The sequence below is a fragment of the Doryrhamphus excisus genome, linkage group LG10, assembly GCF_037039965.1.
Source record: "Doryrhamphus excisus strain RoL-2023G ecotype Guam linkage group LG10, RoL_Dexc_Guam_v1.1, whole genome shotgun sequence".
Taxonomy (NCBI): domain Eukaryota; kingdom Metazoa; phylum Chordata; class Actinopteri; order Syngnathiformes; family Syngnathidae; genus Doryrhamphus; species Doryrhamphus excisus.
The window spans coordinates 15,130,702-15,147,621 of NC_136366.1; the positions used below are offsets into that span (position 1 = coordinate 15,130,702).

The 16,920-nt window shown below is 39.5% G+C and overlaps 1 protein-coding gene across 2 annotated transcripts in view; it reads right to left on the bottom strand.

Annotated features, from left to right (window-relative positions):
• Nucleotides 1-1,109: 1,109 nt before the first annotated feature.
• The window catches only part of wdr7 (WD repeat domain 7), a 65,724-nt gene continuing 49,913 nt past the window's right edge, over nt 1,110-16,920 (bottom strand). For both annotated transcript variants that reach the window (XM_058056294.2, XM_058056288.2), the window contains 7 exons: nt 14,576-14,762; nt 10,473-10,590; nt 10,051-10,200; nt 8,735-8,817; nt 8,246-8,345; nt 4,943-5,047; nt 1,110-3,537 (listed from right to left, as the gene is read on the bottom strand). In XM_058056294.2, the coding sequence (XP_057912277.2) occupies nt 3,334-3,537; nt 4,943-5,047; nt 8,246-8,345; nt 8,735-8,817; nt 10,051-10,200; nt 10,473-10,590; nt 14,576-14,762 (947 nt within the window). In that variant the 3' untranslated portion in view covers nt 1,110-3,333. The remainder of the gene's footprint in view (nt 3,538-4,942; nt 5,048-8,245; nt 8,346-8,734; nt 8,818-10,050; nt 10,201-10,472; nt 10,591-14,575; nt 14,763-16,920) is intronic.

The following is a 16,920-nucleotide window of genomic DNA, read 5'->3' on the forward strand; positions in this document are numbered from 1 at the left end:
AGCTCTAGCGGTAACGAGTTAAGGCTTAAGCCTTCTCAACAGCAAGAAGAGGAACACTGACCCTGCAGCCTTTTATCATTTAACACCCTTTACAGTCAAGAGCCAACATGGTGTCCACACCCACTTGTCTTGTTCACTGCATGCCTGCATGATGGAGCAGATACACTTGTGTACTAATCAATACAAACATGCCACATGTTGACACAAGGCTACACTCGTACTTTTGGTCAAAGGAGGATGACGACGCAGATTTATTTCCGTCTTTATTGGAATACAGTCAAAACAAACACGTTATCACTACACATTGATTTGATACATCGTGGATTCAAACTGTGTACACCGAGAGGCTCGCATGCATGCACTACACACAATACACAGACACGTAATACACAGCTTCATATATTTACAGCACATTACCACACAATGGTGTGGGAAATAATTATTTCATCACCTGCTAATTTTTGTGAAATTTGCATGAACAGTTAATAAAAAAATTAAGTTTATTATTATTTATTATTTTTATTTTTATTATTATTTAATTATTATTTTTTTATTTTTTTTATTATTTTTATATTTTTATTATTATTTAATTATTTAATTATTATTTATTACTTTTTTAGTTTATTTTAACAGCAAGACTCAACTGTCTCACGCCACTATTGGTATCTGCTTTTTTTTTGCCTTGGTCATATGTTTGGGTCATTGTCATGCTGGAAGACTTATTCGTGAGCCATCTTAAGGGTTCTAGCATCGGTAAGGAGGTTCTCAGTGAAGGATTATGTGTAAAGGATGCCAGTCAGTGTGGCTCTGAGAATATATATAGATTGGTAAACCTCACTTCCTGGATCTAACCAGTCTTGCCGGACGTCACGTTGACTGTCTGGGATTTCAACTCGACAGCTAGCGCTCATATTTAACATTTCACTGCCTTCAAACACGGTGGTTAAGTTGATGCTGACCACATCCCGTTCGCCGTTTTCTGAATCATTCAGGGGTTCATTAGCAAACGTCAATTCCGATATATCCGATATATTTCGAGGCTAATACTTCACCTTTTCGGAAGATTACTCCTACTATCACGATGTGGCGCTCCAGAGCGAGGGACGTTATCTATTATAAAGAGCGGTCTTTCTCACCAAGCTTTTTGCTTGTTTCATGAGTACATCACTCATATAGGTTTTGTAAGGGGATCAGAACGGTTGTTGCTGTCTGTGATTTCAGTTTTTTTGTTGGTTAAAATAAAGATACCATAAAAATGACAGACTGTTCATTGTAAACTTACAAAATCAGCTGAGGATCAAATCATTTTTTCCCCTAATGGTCTTTTCATTAAATACAATTACATAACACTAAACCCGTACCAGTATCTCAAGGCTTTTTTTTTTAATTGTATGTTTTGCCAAATGAGCTGAAGGTGAAAAATAAGTTGATAAAGTTGACTTAAAATGTGTCATCATCCTGAAGACGATGTACTGTAAAATGTTCCAACCCTTAAGGTTTCCACTACGCTATCTTCTAGTTTCTTTTTCTTGGATGACTGCTCTTCCTCACTTGTTACTTACTCCTCAGCTCTTCCTCTTTGCCTTCGTTTTCTCACCTTCTCTCCCCAAGGGGCAGACAAAAACAGATTTTCTCAAAATGGTGAGTGTGCGGCAGAAAAGCCAAGATTAAGATCTCAAAGCTCTGTGGACCTACACTGGTGAGGAGAAGGTTTCAAAAAACAGCCTGATGAGCTACTGGCTTTTTTTTTTTTGCTACTAGATCGAGAAGAAACTTGTGAAAAGCTTTGACACGTGTGTTTACAGTGTAGCAGTGTTAGAAGCTTTCTGACGGAAAAGATGGGCGGAGGTCGGGAGAGAGGAAGAGTAACCGGTCAACAAAACAAGCAATAAGTGTCTAAAACAAACTCCATCACACCTCTTACACTCCCAAAAAGAGACTATAATTCAAAATGTACACAAACCCATCAATCTATAAATATATCTGTATACACATATGAATAAATGATGAATAAATGGATCTCTGCATAAAACTCTGCATAATCTGAGGCAAATCGGTCCAAACTAAAATTATGGTAATCTTAATGATGTGCAGTGATGTCAATGCATCCATAACACGCGTGTCATTACTTTATGGTAAGCAGGAAACATATTTAGCTTTTAAGTGTTTCTTTGACTCAATGTGCCTATGAGAAAAGAGGATGTTTCTAGACCTGAATTTAATCTAATCATTACAACAGTCACTTTAATTGCAAATGTTGATCCAAAATCAGAGGAGAATGCCAATGTCCAGCTACAAGAAAGGCTTGGTGATCTGTGAGATTCATATCGATGATGATTTTTCGCCATGGCACATAAGTAACCACCATGAAAAACGGAGATCCACTGTACTACAGTTTTGCTTCATAAACATGCATGATAAAGTAGCTCAATATTCAGGAATGCTAAATGATAACGCGGAAATGCAGCAATTAAAACGGGAAGTCACTATAAGAGAAAAGACGACATTGTGCAAGATCAACACAACACTACTTTGTACACCAGCTCTTGTAAGTACAGTACTTCATGTACCCCCCAGACTGTGGGTAAAACTAAAACTGACCTTCAAAGTGTGTTGATTCTATGCGTGTCAGTCAAATACTGTATGTTTTGTATGTATGTAAAATTGTACCGCATTCCATGTTTCCTTAACAGTGAATAGTTTATGTTGCTGATCAAGAGAAACTGGGCTTCCGACTTCAACGACTATTGTACCATTTTATCGAATAATGCAATTACTGCATGCTATGCCAAGGTTGCCGACACGGGTTAGTGCAGAACTAAATCTCATCTCCTATATTATAACAACGCGCAGTCATAGAAGTCGAGAAAAAAACACTTTATTCCAGCAATATTAAAAGAAAAATAAAATACTGTACTAAAATTCTACACAGTTAACCAAACCTATTGTGCCGTCAGAATAAAGGCTAGCATAAAATAAATAGCAATGAATGCTTGGACCTTTTATGGCTCAAACTTTGACTGATGAGCGAAACTAAAAATAATTAGGAATGCCTAGAAGTTATAAATAACTCAATTACATGATGCAAAATACAACGTAAACAAGCCTTGTGCTACAGCAAATAAATATATTACCACCGTGGGAGATAAAACACACGTAAACCTACTTAGGTTGGGTTCTTATTTTAAGGACTTCAGATGATTCTCATTAAAATGTTTTTTTTGTATAGGTCAGGTCCTTGTCGCTGCCTTTGACCTCACTAAAACTTCCCATTCTTTCTGACTGTGATCTAATCGATACAAGAACTAAAGCTGACCATAAAAGTATCGGGTTTTATACCATGAAGCGGTGCTCCTTGCCATCGTGGGCCATCAGGATGACGTTCCGGTTGGAAGTCCAAATGAGACGGGCGAGCTTCAAGTGGTTCTGGGAGCCAGGAGATGCTGGTTGGACTGGGGGAACCTGGTAGGTCTTAATGCAGCGCAACTGGGGGGCCGAGTTCAACATTCCGATGCTGCCCAGCAGACTGGTGTTCATCTGAGGTTGGAAATTTCACAGGAGTTTCTGCTTTACAAAATGTCAGACTCCTGATTTTGGACCTGTTTTTATCGGTGGAGTTAGGGGAGGGGAAACCTGTTTCCCTAGACAAGATTGTCCCTCTCTCAAATATTCATAGACTGAGTGTCATGCAACCATAGTAGCCACCTTTTTTCCAATAAAATCCTTAGCACATGAGTTGCAAAGGCTGGATAAAGGCTGTTTTCAATATTATTTGTTGAAGACAATGCACCTTTAATCCAAAAGTCTAGAATTCCTTTGTGTCAAATAAAAAACACGACAACGTCAAAATTGGTGATAGTGAAACCGTCTATGTATCTAAGTAGAGAAGCCCTCGCTAAACAGACAAGGAGGTTTGCGCCATCATCGTCGGCAGGGGTGTTTTTATTGGCCCTTGGCACATTTGGATAGAAACAAAGCAAAGAATAAAGTTTCATAGAATTAAATTGGGAAAAGGTTGTGATATTACGTGAAAAAAGTAAAATATTAAATAAATAAAAGTATTTTATAGTAAATAAATATAGTAAATAAATAAAAGTAAATATTACGCGAATAAAGTCAATGTTATGAAAAAAAATTCAAGAAGAATTCAAATAAATAAATAAAAACAGCCAAAAGAGAAAGGGAGAGATGGTGGATATTGTTTCTTGCAATAGATATAGACTGTATCTTGTTAGTACATCTATAGGTGTTTAGCTTACAAAATGTCAAAATATCCGAATTTGAAGTTCTTTTGGAATAAAGGTGAAATATCTTCAACATGGGGGGTCCAGTTGCATGTTTTTGACAGGCATTCCAGAGTGTAATAAAAAGGAATTCAAACTTCAAGCAGTCCTCACCACCTCCACCATGGCACAGCCAAAAATTCTTTGTCATTTATACCGCACCATCGGTCTAGTATATCTGATTCTGATCATGGCCTGTAAGGACTGTTTTGGTGCGTCCTTTTATGATACACATTTCACAGAGGCTGTGAAACTGGTTGCAGGAGGTAATTCATGTGCAATGGAGGTGCATGCCAGTCAGTTTCTAGTGGTCTCATTTAGCAAACCACCCTCTATTGTTGAGGCTTGGATTCTTACCAAACCAATTGTTGTGATAAGACCATCTGCAGTCACACTATGACACTTTGATCGTCTATGGCCAAGCCTGAAACTTTGTCGACATGCCATACCCTCCACTTGCACAACTAAGCTTGTCAGTGTAACGTACATAATTGCTACAAAGTCTTTAATTTAAACTTAACACAAAAAGCACTCATGGTTAATTGTGAGTTAACAAGGAAAATAAATCACTACCATGTATTCCAATGATATATTTTGCTCTCGGGAGGATAAAATCATGATGTATGTAGAGAACGATACAAGAATGAGGAAATATTTACCTGCCAAAATGAAATGTGACTGTCGGCGTTGGAGTATGTTGCTAGGTAACGGCCATCAGGGGCAAATGACACCGCTGTGATTGGGCCCTTATGACCATGGATATTCTAAAGACAAACAGAGAGATCATCACTGTTAAGAAGGATAGTAGGAACCTTTCATTCAGCCTATCTCAGCGGTCTTCGAGCGATAGGCGGGGTACACCCTGGACTGGTTGCCAGCCAATCACAGGGCACATATAGACAAACAACCATTCACACTCACATTCATACCTATGGACAATTTGGAGTCGCCAATTAACCTTGCATGTTTTTGGAATGTGGGAGGAAACCAGAGTACCTGAAGAAAACCCACACATGCACGGGGAGAACATGCAAACTCCACACAGAGCTGGTCGAGAGTGGAATTGAACTCAGGTCTCCAAGCTGTGAGGCCTGTGCGCTAACCACTCGAACACCGTGCAGCCGAAGGTAGGAACCTAAGCCAGTGAATTTTTCAATAAGCCTAGAATTTGGTGCATTTGGTCATTGGGGCACTAAACTGGATCATGTGACACAGGGTTACTGCGGTTTTGAACACCTTTTTGAATAGAACCTTGTATGGTTCAAGTGTTTTGCTACTTTTCTCTGACTTACAGGATCATCAAATTTGACAAATTCCAAATAATTTATGGGTTTGGATCACAGCATCTTAAACCCACACTTCAGTAAATCCTATTTTGTGATTATAAAGATGAGGTGAGGAACATATTTTGGTCCTCGTTGAAATTTCATCGAGGCAATGCAGAAGAAGTTGGACACTTTTCTTGACAGTAAGTGTTTGGACGGAGCGAGATAATTCCATCACGTGAGGAGCAGCTTCTGGTCCAACAGATGCTGCCATTCGCCTCCAGAACTCATGGGACGAAATAAAGCAATGTTGCACCGTGTGTAACCAAATAAAGTGTCCCACCAGATGAAGAGTATGTAACATAATAAACGCCCTCAACGAAATCTCCATCCTCCATCACCATCCCCGCCCTGCCTGTGACTGGGATTACAAACGCTCACCGCTAGATGAGATTAAGGCATGTCGCCTTAGGCGCCCAAGACCCTGGAATTACAGCCCGTGTGCGGCTATTAAAGAAGAAAAATATAATACGACAATTAAATGAAAATCTCATATTTTACTTGGTTCTCTGCCTCCTATTAGATTGCAGTTGTGTTGGCAGCTAGAAAAAAGTCTGAATTTGATTTTTTGCCAGCGTTCCAAGCCAATTTTGCTCTTCAATCTCTCCATTTTTTTTTTATGTTCCAGTGTTATTCTTGTATTGGTTGCTTAGCGGTGACAGCCAAAACTTTATTTCTCATAGCTGCACTGCCTTCAGAGTGTCATGAGAGTGTACTCAAACAATGTAATGTCAAAACAGCTGACTGCACATAAGAGCATTACAGTCAGTGAGTTAATGAGCTGTGCTAATGAGCCTTCCCAACACCAGGAAACTGAAAGGAAAACATGACATTTTGCAAATCAGACCAACAATGTTGTGTATTTGGTAAGAATACAACAGCATGAAACGACTGATGACATGACGAACTAAGCATTACCGTTGGGATGTTTTCATATCATCACCATTCGCACACCATTATCGACAGATGGGTCAGTCCCAAAACCAAGGGTCAGGTCAGTCCCAAAATGGGTCAATAGTTATTGGGTCATCAATTGTGGGAGGGAAATGGTGAAAGCTTCTTTATTGATGATCAATCAGACAACTTCTATGACAGCATTCACTGGTAGATGCATCTTCTAATATGATTAATGAAATGGTATTGATTGTGGAACAGCATGTTTTATTGGCCCCAACCATACAGTATATGCTGTCCATGTAACATGTGCCATGAGAGATCATCAGGTATGTTGTGGAAAACTATCAAATTTCACTTATTTGGTCTGAAATGTACTATTTACTAGAAAACAAAATGCATCCTGCATTCAAATGTATTCATTTATCTATGCCAGCATTTTATATTAACAGGCAGAATGTACATAATTGTACATAACCTGGTAAGCAGTAAAAACTTCTCATGTAAAAATATGAGTGTTGGCTCAATAAAGGTTGGGAAAACACTTGCCTAATAAATAATATCAGCCTATCAGAGAGCAGTGAAGCACACTGAAACCATTTACAGCACTTCGTACTTCAGTACACCTGATGCCTGGGGACATGGTGTGTGTGTGTGTGTCCAACCATAGCAAGCTTGCCACTGCATGGCCATCTGCCACAGCTTTGATCAGCCTCTGTGACCAGGCCTTTGTCAGTTACATGTATGTGTGCATTTTTGTGTCCAGCTGCTTCTTTAGCACAAAGAATCATCCTGATCTTTCTCCCTATCAACATCTGTTTCATGCAAAAACAGTAAATAAAAAAAAAGTTTGCCATGGTCTCCACTATTCCCTGAAAAACTGATTTTTACGGTTTACAACATTGTTAATCAGATTAATCACAGGTTTTAAATTAATTAATCATGATTAATCACCATTTGCAACCATATTCCTCCATTTCTGCACATTTTTATTTGGCTTCTTCTGTTTTCATATGATATTTTATATTCTTATCTAATAGAGCAGCTGTGGTCATTTTGTTGCATGTTTTGATACATATTATTTTGAAGCTTAGTTTGCACTGAACAGGAAGTTACTGTGCACTACAACTATTGTCAATATGAACTGGCCTATTTGTCATATAAATGACCCCTTTGGATCTTTGATTTTATGTCAACAAAAGTGGTGGACTATGTATGTATGTTGACATTGAAGTAGGCACTGTGAACTGAAAATTTCAACAGAATATAAATTTAAGGGAACACAAAATAAATACTTATTGTTGAAAATAATAGGGCTGCACGACGGGTGAGTGGTTAGCACGCAGACCTCACAGCTAGGAGACTAGGGTTCAATTCCACCCTCGGCCATCTCTGTGTGGAGTTTGCATGTTCTCCCCGTGCATGCGTGGGTTTTCTCCGGGTACTCCGGTTTCCTCCCACATTCCAAAAACATGCTAGGTTAATTGACGACTCCAAATATTCCATAGGTATGAATGTGAGTGTGAATGGTTGTTTGTCTATATGTGCCCTGGCTGGCGACCAGTCCAGGGTGTACCCCGCCTCTCGCCCTAAGACAGCTGGGATAGGCTCCAGCACCCTGCGACCCTCGTGAGGATAAGTGGTAGAAAATGAATGAATGAATGAATGAATGTTGAAAATAATGCACACAAGTGTGGCTTATGTTGTGACCCATAAGCCACAAGTTTTTGTTGTTAAACGTACCTGGCATTTTCCTGTACGAACATCATACAGGGCCACAGAACCCTGGCGAGCGCCGACAGCAATACGGTGACTGCGGTCACAGTAACCAACCATGTAGAACCTGAAAAAGTTGCCAATAATAACAAAACACTCAGACAGCAAAAATGAACATAGCCTAATTGAGCTGTTTTGGCGACAGGACAATTTGAACCACACTCAACAGTACATTAAATACATAAACTAATGAACAAACAGCAAATAACACCATAATGTTGTCCAGGCCCACATCCTTTTACCTATTTCAGAGTGCATTACCAACTATAAGACACACCAAGTGTCGGTAGGATTGCAAGCGTGTCTTTCGGTATCAATATTCCATGTTACAAAGTGGACAACTGCGTATGACTGCATTCAGGTGCTCTCAATCTACACCAACATTTACGGTGTTTTTCGCTTTTGTTTTCAAGTTGTAGTTGAAATGTGTAAATTCCAACACAGAAACCAACGTACTTGCAAATAGCAGGAAAACACTCTTGAAGGCCTTTCTTCTTCACCAGAGAACCTTCAATACAGTACATGATGATATCCATCACCTGATGGCAAAAAAGGAGGAGGAAGTAAGGATATGCCATTTGATGTACTTTCCTATACTATAAATTATATTATTATAAATTATACCACATATCAGAGATGTTGAGAGCAAGCTCCAACTAGCACGGCTTTGTGCTGAGACACACTGTGCGTAATTCACAACTTCAAAAGAAAATTGCACTTTTTTATGTACATTGTGCCCATCATCCACAATGATTAGGGGATGCATGAACACACACTCTTTTTTGTGTGTTCTAAATATTGAAAAACTGCTAGCACAATGCTGCTAATAAAGCACATAATGGGATTCACCTATTCTGTCTATAAAGCCCTCCATTAAAACAAATACATTTTTGCATTTTTATACACATGTTGTTGCCATGTAGTACAGATACATTCATGATAAAATACTTACTCTATTGTGCCATATTCTAAGCATTACTGGAACTTACTTCCATCAATAACAGCAATAGAGAAAGCGCTTACCATCACTAATCATGGCAGACCTCGTGTGAGCCACCACCAAGAACCACTTTTTACTTTTAATTCCCCAAAGCAGAGAATAATGTTGCTGGATACCAGACAGACAGACAGACCTGGAGTGAAACACTAAGGAATTCTTGTATTGTTATCATGAAGCACTGGTGCTAAATGTTTGATTGACAAAAGAACAACATCACAATGTCCGCTCTGATACTGACTGATGGCTGCATCTTTCAGGATGACAATTGTGCTCCCTGTTGAGCTGGTAAATTCAGTATTGTCCTCCAGTAAAAATGCCAAGAGCAAACGAGCATTTAGCATTTGGAATGTCAAAGTCGACCAACTTTTATAACCTAGCATTAAGTTTTTCCAAACTCACAGGTGATGCAGCAGCAACCCCAGTAGCTAACATTACCACTTAAGCGTTGTGAGCAAGACACTGTGTCACTCTGCCAGAAAAGTAGTTCTTCGTGTTAGCTCCTACAATAAAAAGGTCACTGTAGCTTGGTTAATATGTAGGTCAGATTATGTAAATAGGACATTGTTGTCGTTTGTTTGCATTTTTCCAGGGCTTTATAGTCTAAAGTCCATATAATCTAAGTGAATCCCATTGCGTGCACTGTTGGCTGTTTATCACTTTATAACGCAAAGAAAAGGGAAAAGCGTGTGTTCATGTCTCACATACAGATCGTGGATGATGGCAAAATTGCAACAAAAAAAGGTTTTCCTTTAACACAAATGAATATGTTTACCTCGACAAGTAAGTCTACAACGTCTCCAGGCATCTTCTCTATCAGGATGTCAATCACTCTCAATATTTCAGTCTTGGCTCGGGCCAGAGTGGTAGTGTGAACATTCTGCTGTGACTGAGAATTAGCCTGGGCTGCATTGTAGCGATGCACCTGCAAAAATAATTTAAACAGATGAAATGTGAAACTCTGATGTTGTCATAATTATGAATAATAAAAATACTGGTTGCCAAAGGCATGACATGTACATTCAACACATTTCATTTATATAAATGTGAATGAATCGTCAGTAACAGACACAGAAGAGGTACAGTTAAATAAACCCAGCTTCTTCCTACTCCTTTTCACACATGCTGAATTATGTAACCCTGTAATGTTTCTTAAAAAACGAAACCATACCTGATCATTCCATAATTAGGACTCACCTCTCTTGCAATAGTAGTAATGAAGGCAGGGGGCCGGGCTGTTGCAATAAGAGAGAGGGCATGTCGGGCTGAGCGAGCTGAATCTGCTGGTGGGTTGAGCGGTAAACCCATGGTAATACTACAGATGGAAAAACAGGAACAGAAATTAAATAAAAATTTGGAATTATGCTTTTTTTTAAATGAGAACTTTGTAGGATTTTGTTGAAAACGAATTACCTGAAAACCAGGAAAAGAGTATAAATTAAAGTGGGATGGTGGCGTTTTCAGGGTTTGGCCAAAAAAATGGTTCCAATAGTGTATTTGTATGTTGGATCAGATTGTTGATGTGATCAGATGTGTTGCCATGTTAATCTAATCTGCCTCGGGCCTTCAGAAGTGCTGGCATATATTCACTATTGGCAATGAGGCTGTTGTTTTTTGGTCAATCAGATTCCCCTGTCAGGGCCAGCAAGCTGGGCCACAGTGTCTTGACATAATCACTTTCACCACCCACCACTGATTGTATCCATAGTCTTATTTCAGCTTCTGTCACTTTAGTTTATCTCCCTGTTGGTGTAAACATTGCCCCCCTCCCTCTGGCTTCGTCTTCTTCTTTTGTAAATGTAATGTTGTTAGACAATCCTAAAAAAAAGCTCGCTCTGATGATATCTCGATCAGAAAATGCCAGTTAAAATGTGACTGATGGTGCAGTGCCTCTCATAGTAAGGTCCTCTGGTGACATGCAGCAGCATTGCATGTGTGGAATCTAACAGTAAGCAGGAGAAAGAGAGAGTGAGGGAGAGAGACTTACAAATATATGAAGTGAAGAGATTAGTGGGAAGCTTATAATGTCAAGGTTGAGTCAATGGGAGCCATTCACCAGACAACAGCATAATGGACTCCCACAATGCAACAGGAATTAGACGCATGCATACACCCTAACAGCTGGCCCCACACTTCTATGAGTGTGTGTGTGTGTGTGTGTGTGAAGGAGTGAGGCAAAGGCCGAGGCCACCTTGTTAACAAATGAGTCGGGAGGAGAGAAAAAGAGGAGGGAGTGACGGGTGGCCAGACGGCCGAGCTGTACGATTCATCTCCTCTGATTACAGATCGTAGCCACCGATCTTATAATTAACACGGGTAATATATTAACAATAAATCAGCAATGCTGAAATGTTTAATTTCATTTATAGTGGTGGCTGTAATTGGAAACAGTCACCGTGTTGATATAAGGCAGCGGTGCAGGGAGCTAATTGTACTGAGAAGCAATGAGGTTAATGACCAACATTAAGTACATGTAATGAAATTATGTGGATTATCATTAAAGTCATTTAAGATCACTCACTCAATCACACTGCTGCTCTCTCTCTCTCTCACACACACACAGACGAGTTATCATTGTCATCACTCTCTATAATTAAAAAAACGGACGGTTGATTTTATAGTTCTGTTTCATGACAATTATTTTTGGATTCATTTAAAGCTCTGTCAATGTTATATTTAATATGTTGAATGTCAGAGCACACATCACTATGATTACCCTCCTTGACATGATATCAGCACTAGTATTTCCACCTCCTTCAATATGTTCCGATCCGCTCCAGTTTTTGGCTGATATTCATGTCTGGAGTTAAATCCGATTAATCAATGAGAACCGTATTTAATAAAAAAACTAACCATTTACTAGACCTCAGAGTGACAACCAGCCTGCTTTCGCAGCCACTATTACACTGACATTATCCAGTCAATAATGAGGCCCACACACACACACACACTGTTATTGATTGTTATGTGTGACGCAGCAGCTAATAACATCAGTCACAATGTGTGTGAGTCATTGATGGCAGAAATCAACACCAACACTGACTTGACAGGTTAAGTGTCTGACTTACTGACTGGTAAACTCAATGAGTTCCTTGTGCTTTCCTGTTAGATTCCCTGACATCCTGATGGGGGCGGTGCTAAAAGGTGCATCTTCACACTGAGGAGTATTTAGGCTATCTGGCTACAGGAGGATGATACGGGATGGTGTGCTATTGGAGACAATAATAGGAACGGTACATACAAAATCAACAAAAGTTTGCCATAGTGTCCTTTTGCGGTTACTTGCTATTAATGGAAACTGAAAGATAATCCTTACACAATGTCAGTTGTGTCAACAATAAATTCTAAAGAAGAGAGTACTGATACTGGCCTCAGTATCTATAAATATCTCAATATTTCACCCTTCTGAAGCCATTTTAGTCTCTTTGTTAATGTTGAGGAGCTTTCATTTTAAGTCGATGTGTTCGGAAGTGTTACAGGTGTTACTAAAATGGCATGATCTTCTTTTGAAACATTTCTTAAGGGATGAACTCAGTAGGTACATGGGTAATCTGCAGGCCAGTGAACCTGTATTGAAAATGTATAAAATGTGTGCAAGTCTTCCACACCGGGGGCTTTTTCCATTCTGTGCCTATTGAAAAAGGATTAACACGCACACACACACACATGCAGGCAGGCACGCACAGGGAGCTCTGTAAGGAGTGTATTGACGACTAGTGTGCAGCGGAGACAAAGAGACTCACTGCGGTTGAGCTGCACAGAAGTACAAGCTTTCAGGCAGTTGTACATTCAACTCCTCACATGCTGCCTTTTTCTATTCTTAAAGTACAGGAATAGTGAGAGTAATTAAAGAAAGTGCTGTATGCCGTTATAAGAGACTACTCTGAAGCCGCATTATCTTGCAAAATATAAAAAAAATAAAACACCGAATGCCTTTTTTGAACTAAATTATGTATAACAGTAATGCTGTGCAGCAGAGTGCAGTGAGTATGCGATGGCTGTTGGAGAATGATTCTGCTCAACAAGTATTTGATGAGACACAAAAAGAAAGTGGAGAAGAGGGTTTTTGATCAAATTTTCCGACTGGACAGGTATCCCATGGTATCATCCAGAAATAGTACCGATATAATGATATACATACAGCATATTCTAAAAGCATCATCACAGGAATCCCTTTTATTGTTCTTTTTTGCTTCACGTCTCTCACTTTCAATTTAATGGTGTTTATTTCCCCCCCACGCAGGCAGCAGACATATCCATACTCTAACAGGAGTAGCGCATCTCGGGTTTCGGTCTTAACATGATCAGTTCAAGCAGACGGGAGATTTCTACAGGGATGATGACACACTCACTCATTGTGTATGTAATGCACAAACACAGGATGAGTATTGTGGAGTACAACTTCACATCCATAAAACAGGGCTTGACTTTTACCATAACCTGACAGTACAGTATGGTTGACCTCATCTCTTCAGGCAACATGCTTCCATATAACACTGCGTGATAGGTTGTGTAAACATTATTTCTATCACACTGACAGGTGAATGCCGGCTTCAGGACAATTCTCCACCATAAAAGTGCGTAGGAAGTGGTCATTTAACTAAGACACATGAACACAGACAAAGGATGACGTGTCAGTGCAATACAGACATCGTTACATCACCGTAATGCTCTGCAATCAGATTAGTCTAGCTGCCATTTTTAGTGTGTCAGCTCAGTGTTGCCTAAGTGTTGCTTCCTTGTGTGTGTGTGTGTGTGTGTGTTCAACCTGTTTATAGTACTATACTATAGTCAGAATTATTAAAATTCTAATTAAATTCTATTAAAAAGTGTGACTTATAGTCCGAACAATATGGTACAAAAAAAGTCAACCAATCAGAGCTCTGCATTACGTGTCGCTGTTGATGTGAAAATAACTTTTTTGAAGTGCATGTCAAGCTCCGCCAGACGGCGCCATGATGCTCATACATAATTCAGTCATCAGCAAGCCAGTGTAGCGTACACCGGTGCCTCGCCATAGGTTTCAGAGCCTGAACTCCAAACTGAAACTGCAGCAAAAATGCATACATACATGGAGAGCATGAGTATATTCAAGGGTCAAAGTCTTGAAGGTCTCCATCTCACACTTATCCATGTATATAAAGCAACAGAATAGAGCCTTCAAATCAAAATTGATTAATACAAAAATAACATTTTAACATTAACACTTGAATTATAGGCAATTCACACCCATCATTGTTGATGAAAGGAAACACCTACCCCTGATATGAATATTTCAGTTTGAGTGTATGATGACTCACTTGGCCAGCTGCTTCTCAGCATCAGCACAGAGCTCCAGGAGTCCCATGAGCACTGCTGACACGTCCATGTACGGCTCCCACACAGTGAATCCTCGGCCGATGAGATCGATGGCAGTGCGGCGGATTGTGCTGTGGGGTGGCAGCTTTGGGCTTGGGGGCTGCAGCAACAGGAAGGTCAGAGCCTTGCCTGAGATAGTAAAACAAGACAAATTATAACTTCATCAAAATAAAATGAAAAGTGTTATATCACAGAATTTTGTGTATTGAGTGCTGCCCAATGAATTATTATATTTCATCCTGACAAACAGAAATTACAGAACATGCAACATGCAGTGAATATACCGTATGTATATATTTGAGCCTTCATGTAAATTTTGACCCTGTGTAACAGAGAAAATCGGATACGCTGTCTCACAGATTCTTTAAAGTGGAATTTTGCATACATACCTTTAAAGGTGTACAAATGTGCTTTGTGCTCTGTACCCTTGAGGTGTATTAGAGTGATCTATCTGTGCTCTGTTGTATGTATTATTGTATTTACTACTGCTATCAGCAGAGGGTGTTGTATACTCATGTTTAAGGCAGTGTGTTCATGCACCGGTACGATAGTGGGAACCCACAGTAGACAATACCTGGCTGAATACAAAGCCACAGCAGTCCTTATTGGCTAACGGAGAAAGCGCCCATTGTGTTCTGTGTCCTGATTGGCTGTAGACCATTGTCAATCAATCTCTTTCATGCTGTTGTTAGCAAAATAGCTAACTGAGTGAGCTGCTTGCTACCCGCCAATAAACAATAGAGTGGACGAGGCAGGAGCAATATGTTTTAACAATGATACAAAAACACTACAGCCAAACTGTGCAAGGATGAAGCACAGCAGAAGAGTGAATACCCGTGAGTCACTTAATCATTTATTGTGTCCAATCTAGTAGATTGATCATTACATTACAATTTGAACTTTGAGAGTGTTTAAAATGTGAGAAAATGGTAATGCTTGCCTGAGAAAAGTGAAGTGTGATGGGGTTTTACAGCCTGAAAACACAAATTTTGGGAACCTATGCCCCGTGATAAACAAGTGAACACTATGTTTGGTGGCTACCATTACTGTTATAATGAAAATAACATCTTCTAATTAAAACATATGAAATTCCTTTGGATTTCATTGAGGTGAGAGCCAAAATGAATCAAACTTTGTGCAACATGCCCACACAGTCAGGATGAAGCAAGCAAGATAGAGGTCAGCTCATAGCTGACCTGACATTTGAGCCAGCCTCTGTGGGGACAGACTGACCATTAAAGGTCCAGAAAATATCTCCCAACCTACAATAACGCCTTCTTCCCCCAAACACACACATAACCTAACCCCATCCCCTGCCGAGTCCACCTCCCAGGTGTCAATCTGTCAATCTGGCCCAGTGGAGCTCACAGCCGCTATAAAAACATCAGGGGGATGCTGACAAAATGAGCCAGGACTTGGTTTTATGGTCCTTGTACATGTAAAACACAAACTATAAGGACTTATAAGAATAGTTCTGGCCACTAGAGATAATTTCATAGTAGATTTCACCTAAACCTGTGGCTTTTTAAATGTCCATTCTGAATGCCAACACTGTAACTGTGACATTATACTGTAAATCTGTCAACAATCATATTATTACTCATGGTTCAGAAAATGTTCTTTATGGATCAATATATTCAATTGCATCGTTCCCTACATGTTAATGTCAAAGAGTCATAAAAAGAATTGTTTAATATAATATAGGTCATTTGCTTTAAGTCTTTATTATCATGTGGCAGTAAGGATTCTCCAGTCTGGAAATGCACATCACTAATCTAATCAGCTGCATCTCCGAGCATTCCATCATCAACCACTCTTAAATGGCAGAGGACCTTCCTTATTGGTTTACATCTGAACACATGCACTCTCATACACACTCGCGCACACACAGCCTGATGGGATGGTGTAGCCAAAGATATGGCTAGAGACAAACCATGTTAGAATTCAATACAATCAGATCCGATAAAACCATAATCGCTTTTGTCCTCTTATTGCTGTGCTTGTGTTGTCTTGATGAGAAACAGGGCTTTTAAGTTTTGAAAAATCATAGTTCCCGTGTAAACTTTAAAAGTTCCAAGGTTTTAAAACAGAACGTGCACATGCAACTATGTCACATTCGGTCATAAATGGCGGAGCACATGCGATAGTATAGTATGGCAATATGAACATGAGACACAATAATTGGACAAACTACAATATTGGAGGACTGTAAAAGACAGCTTTATGAGTGCATTTCAAAAGAAAGCTTCCCTTATGGACCCAAATATACACGCAAAATACAATTTGA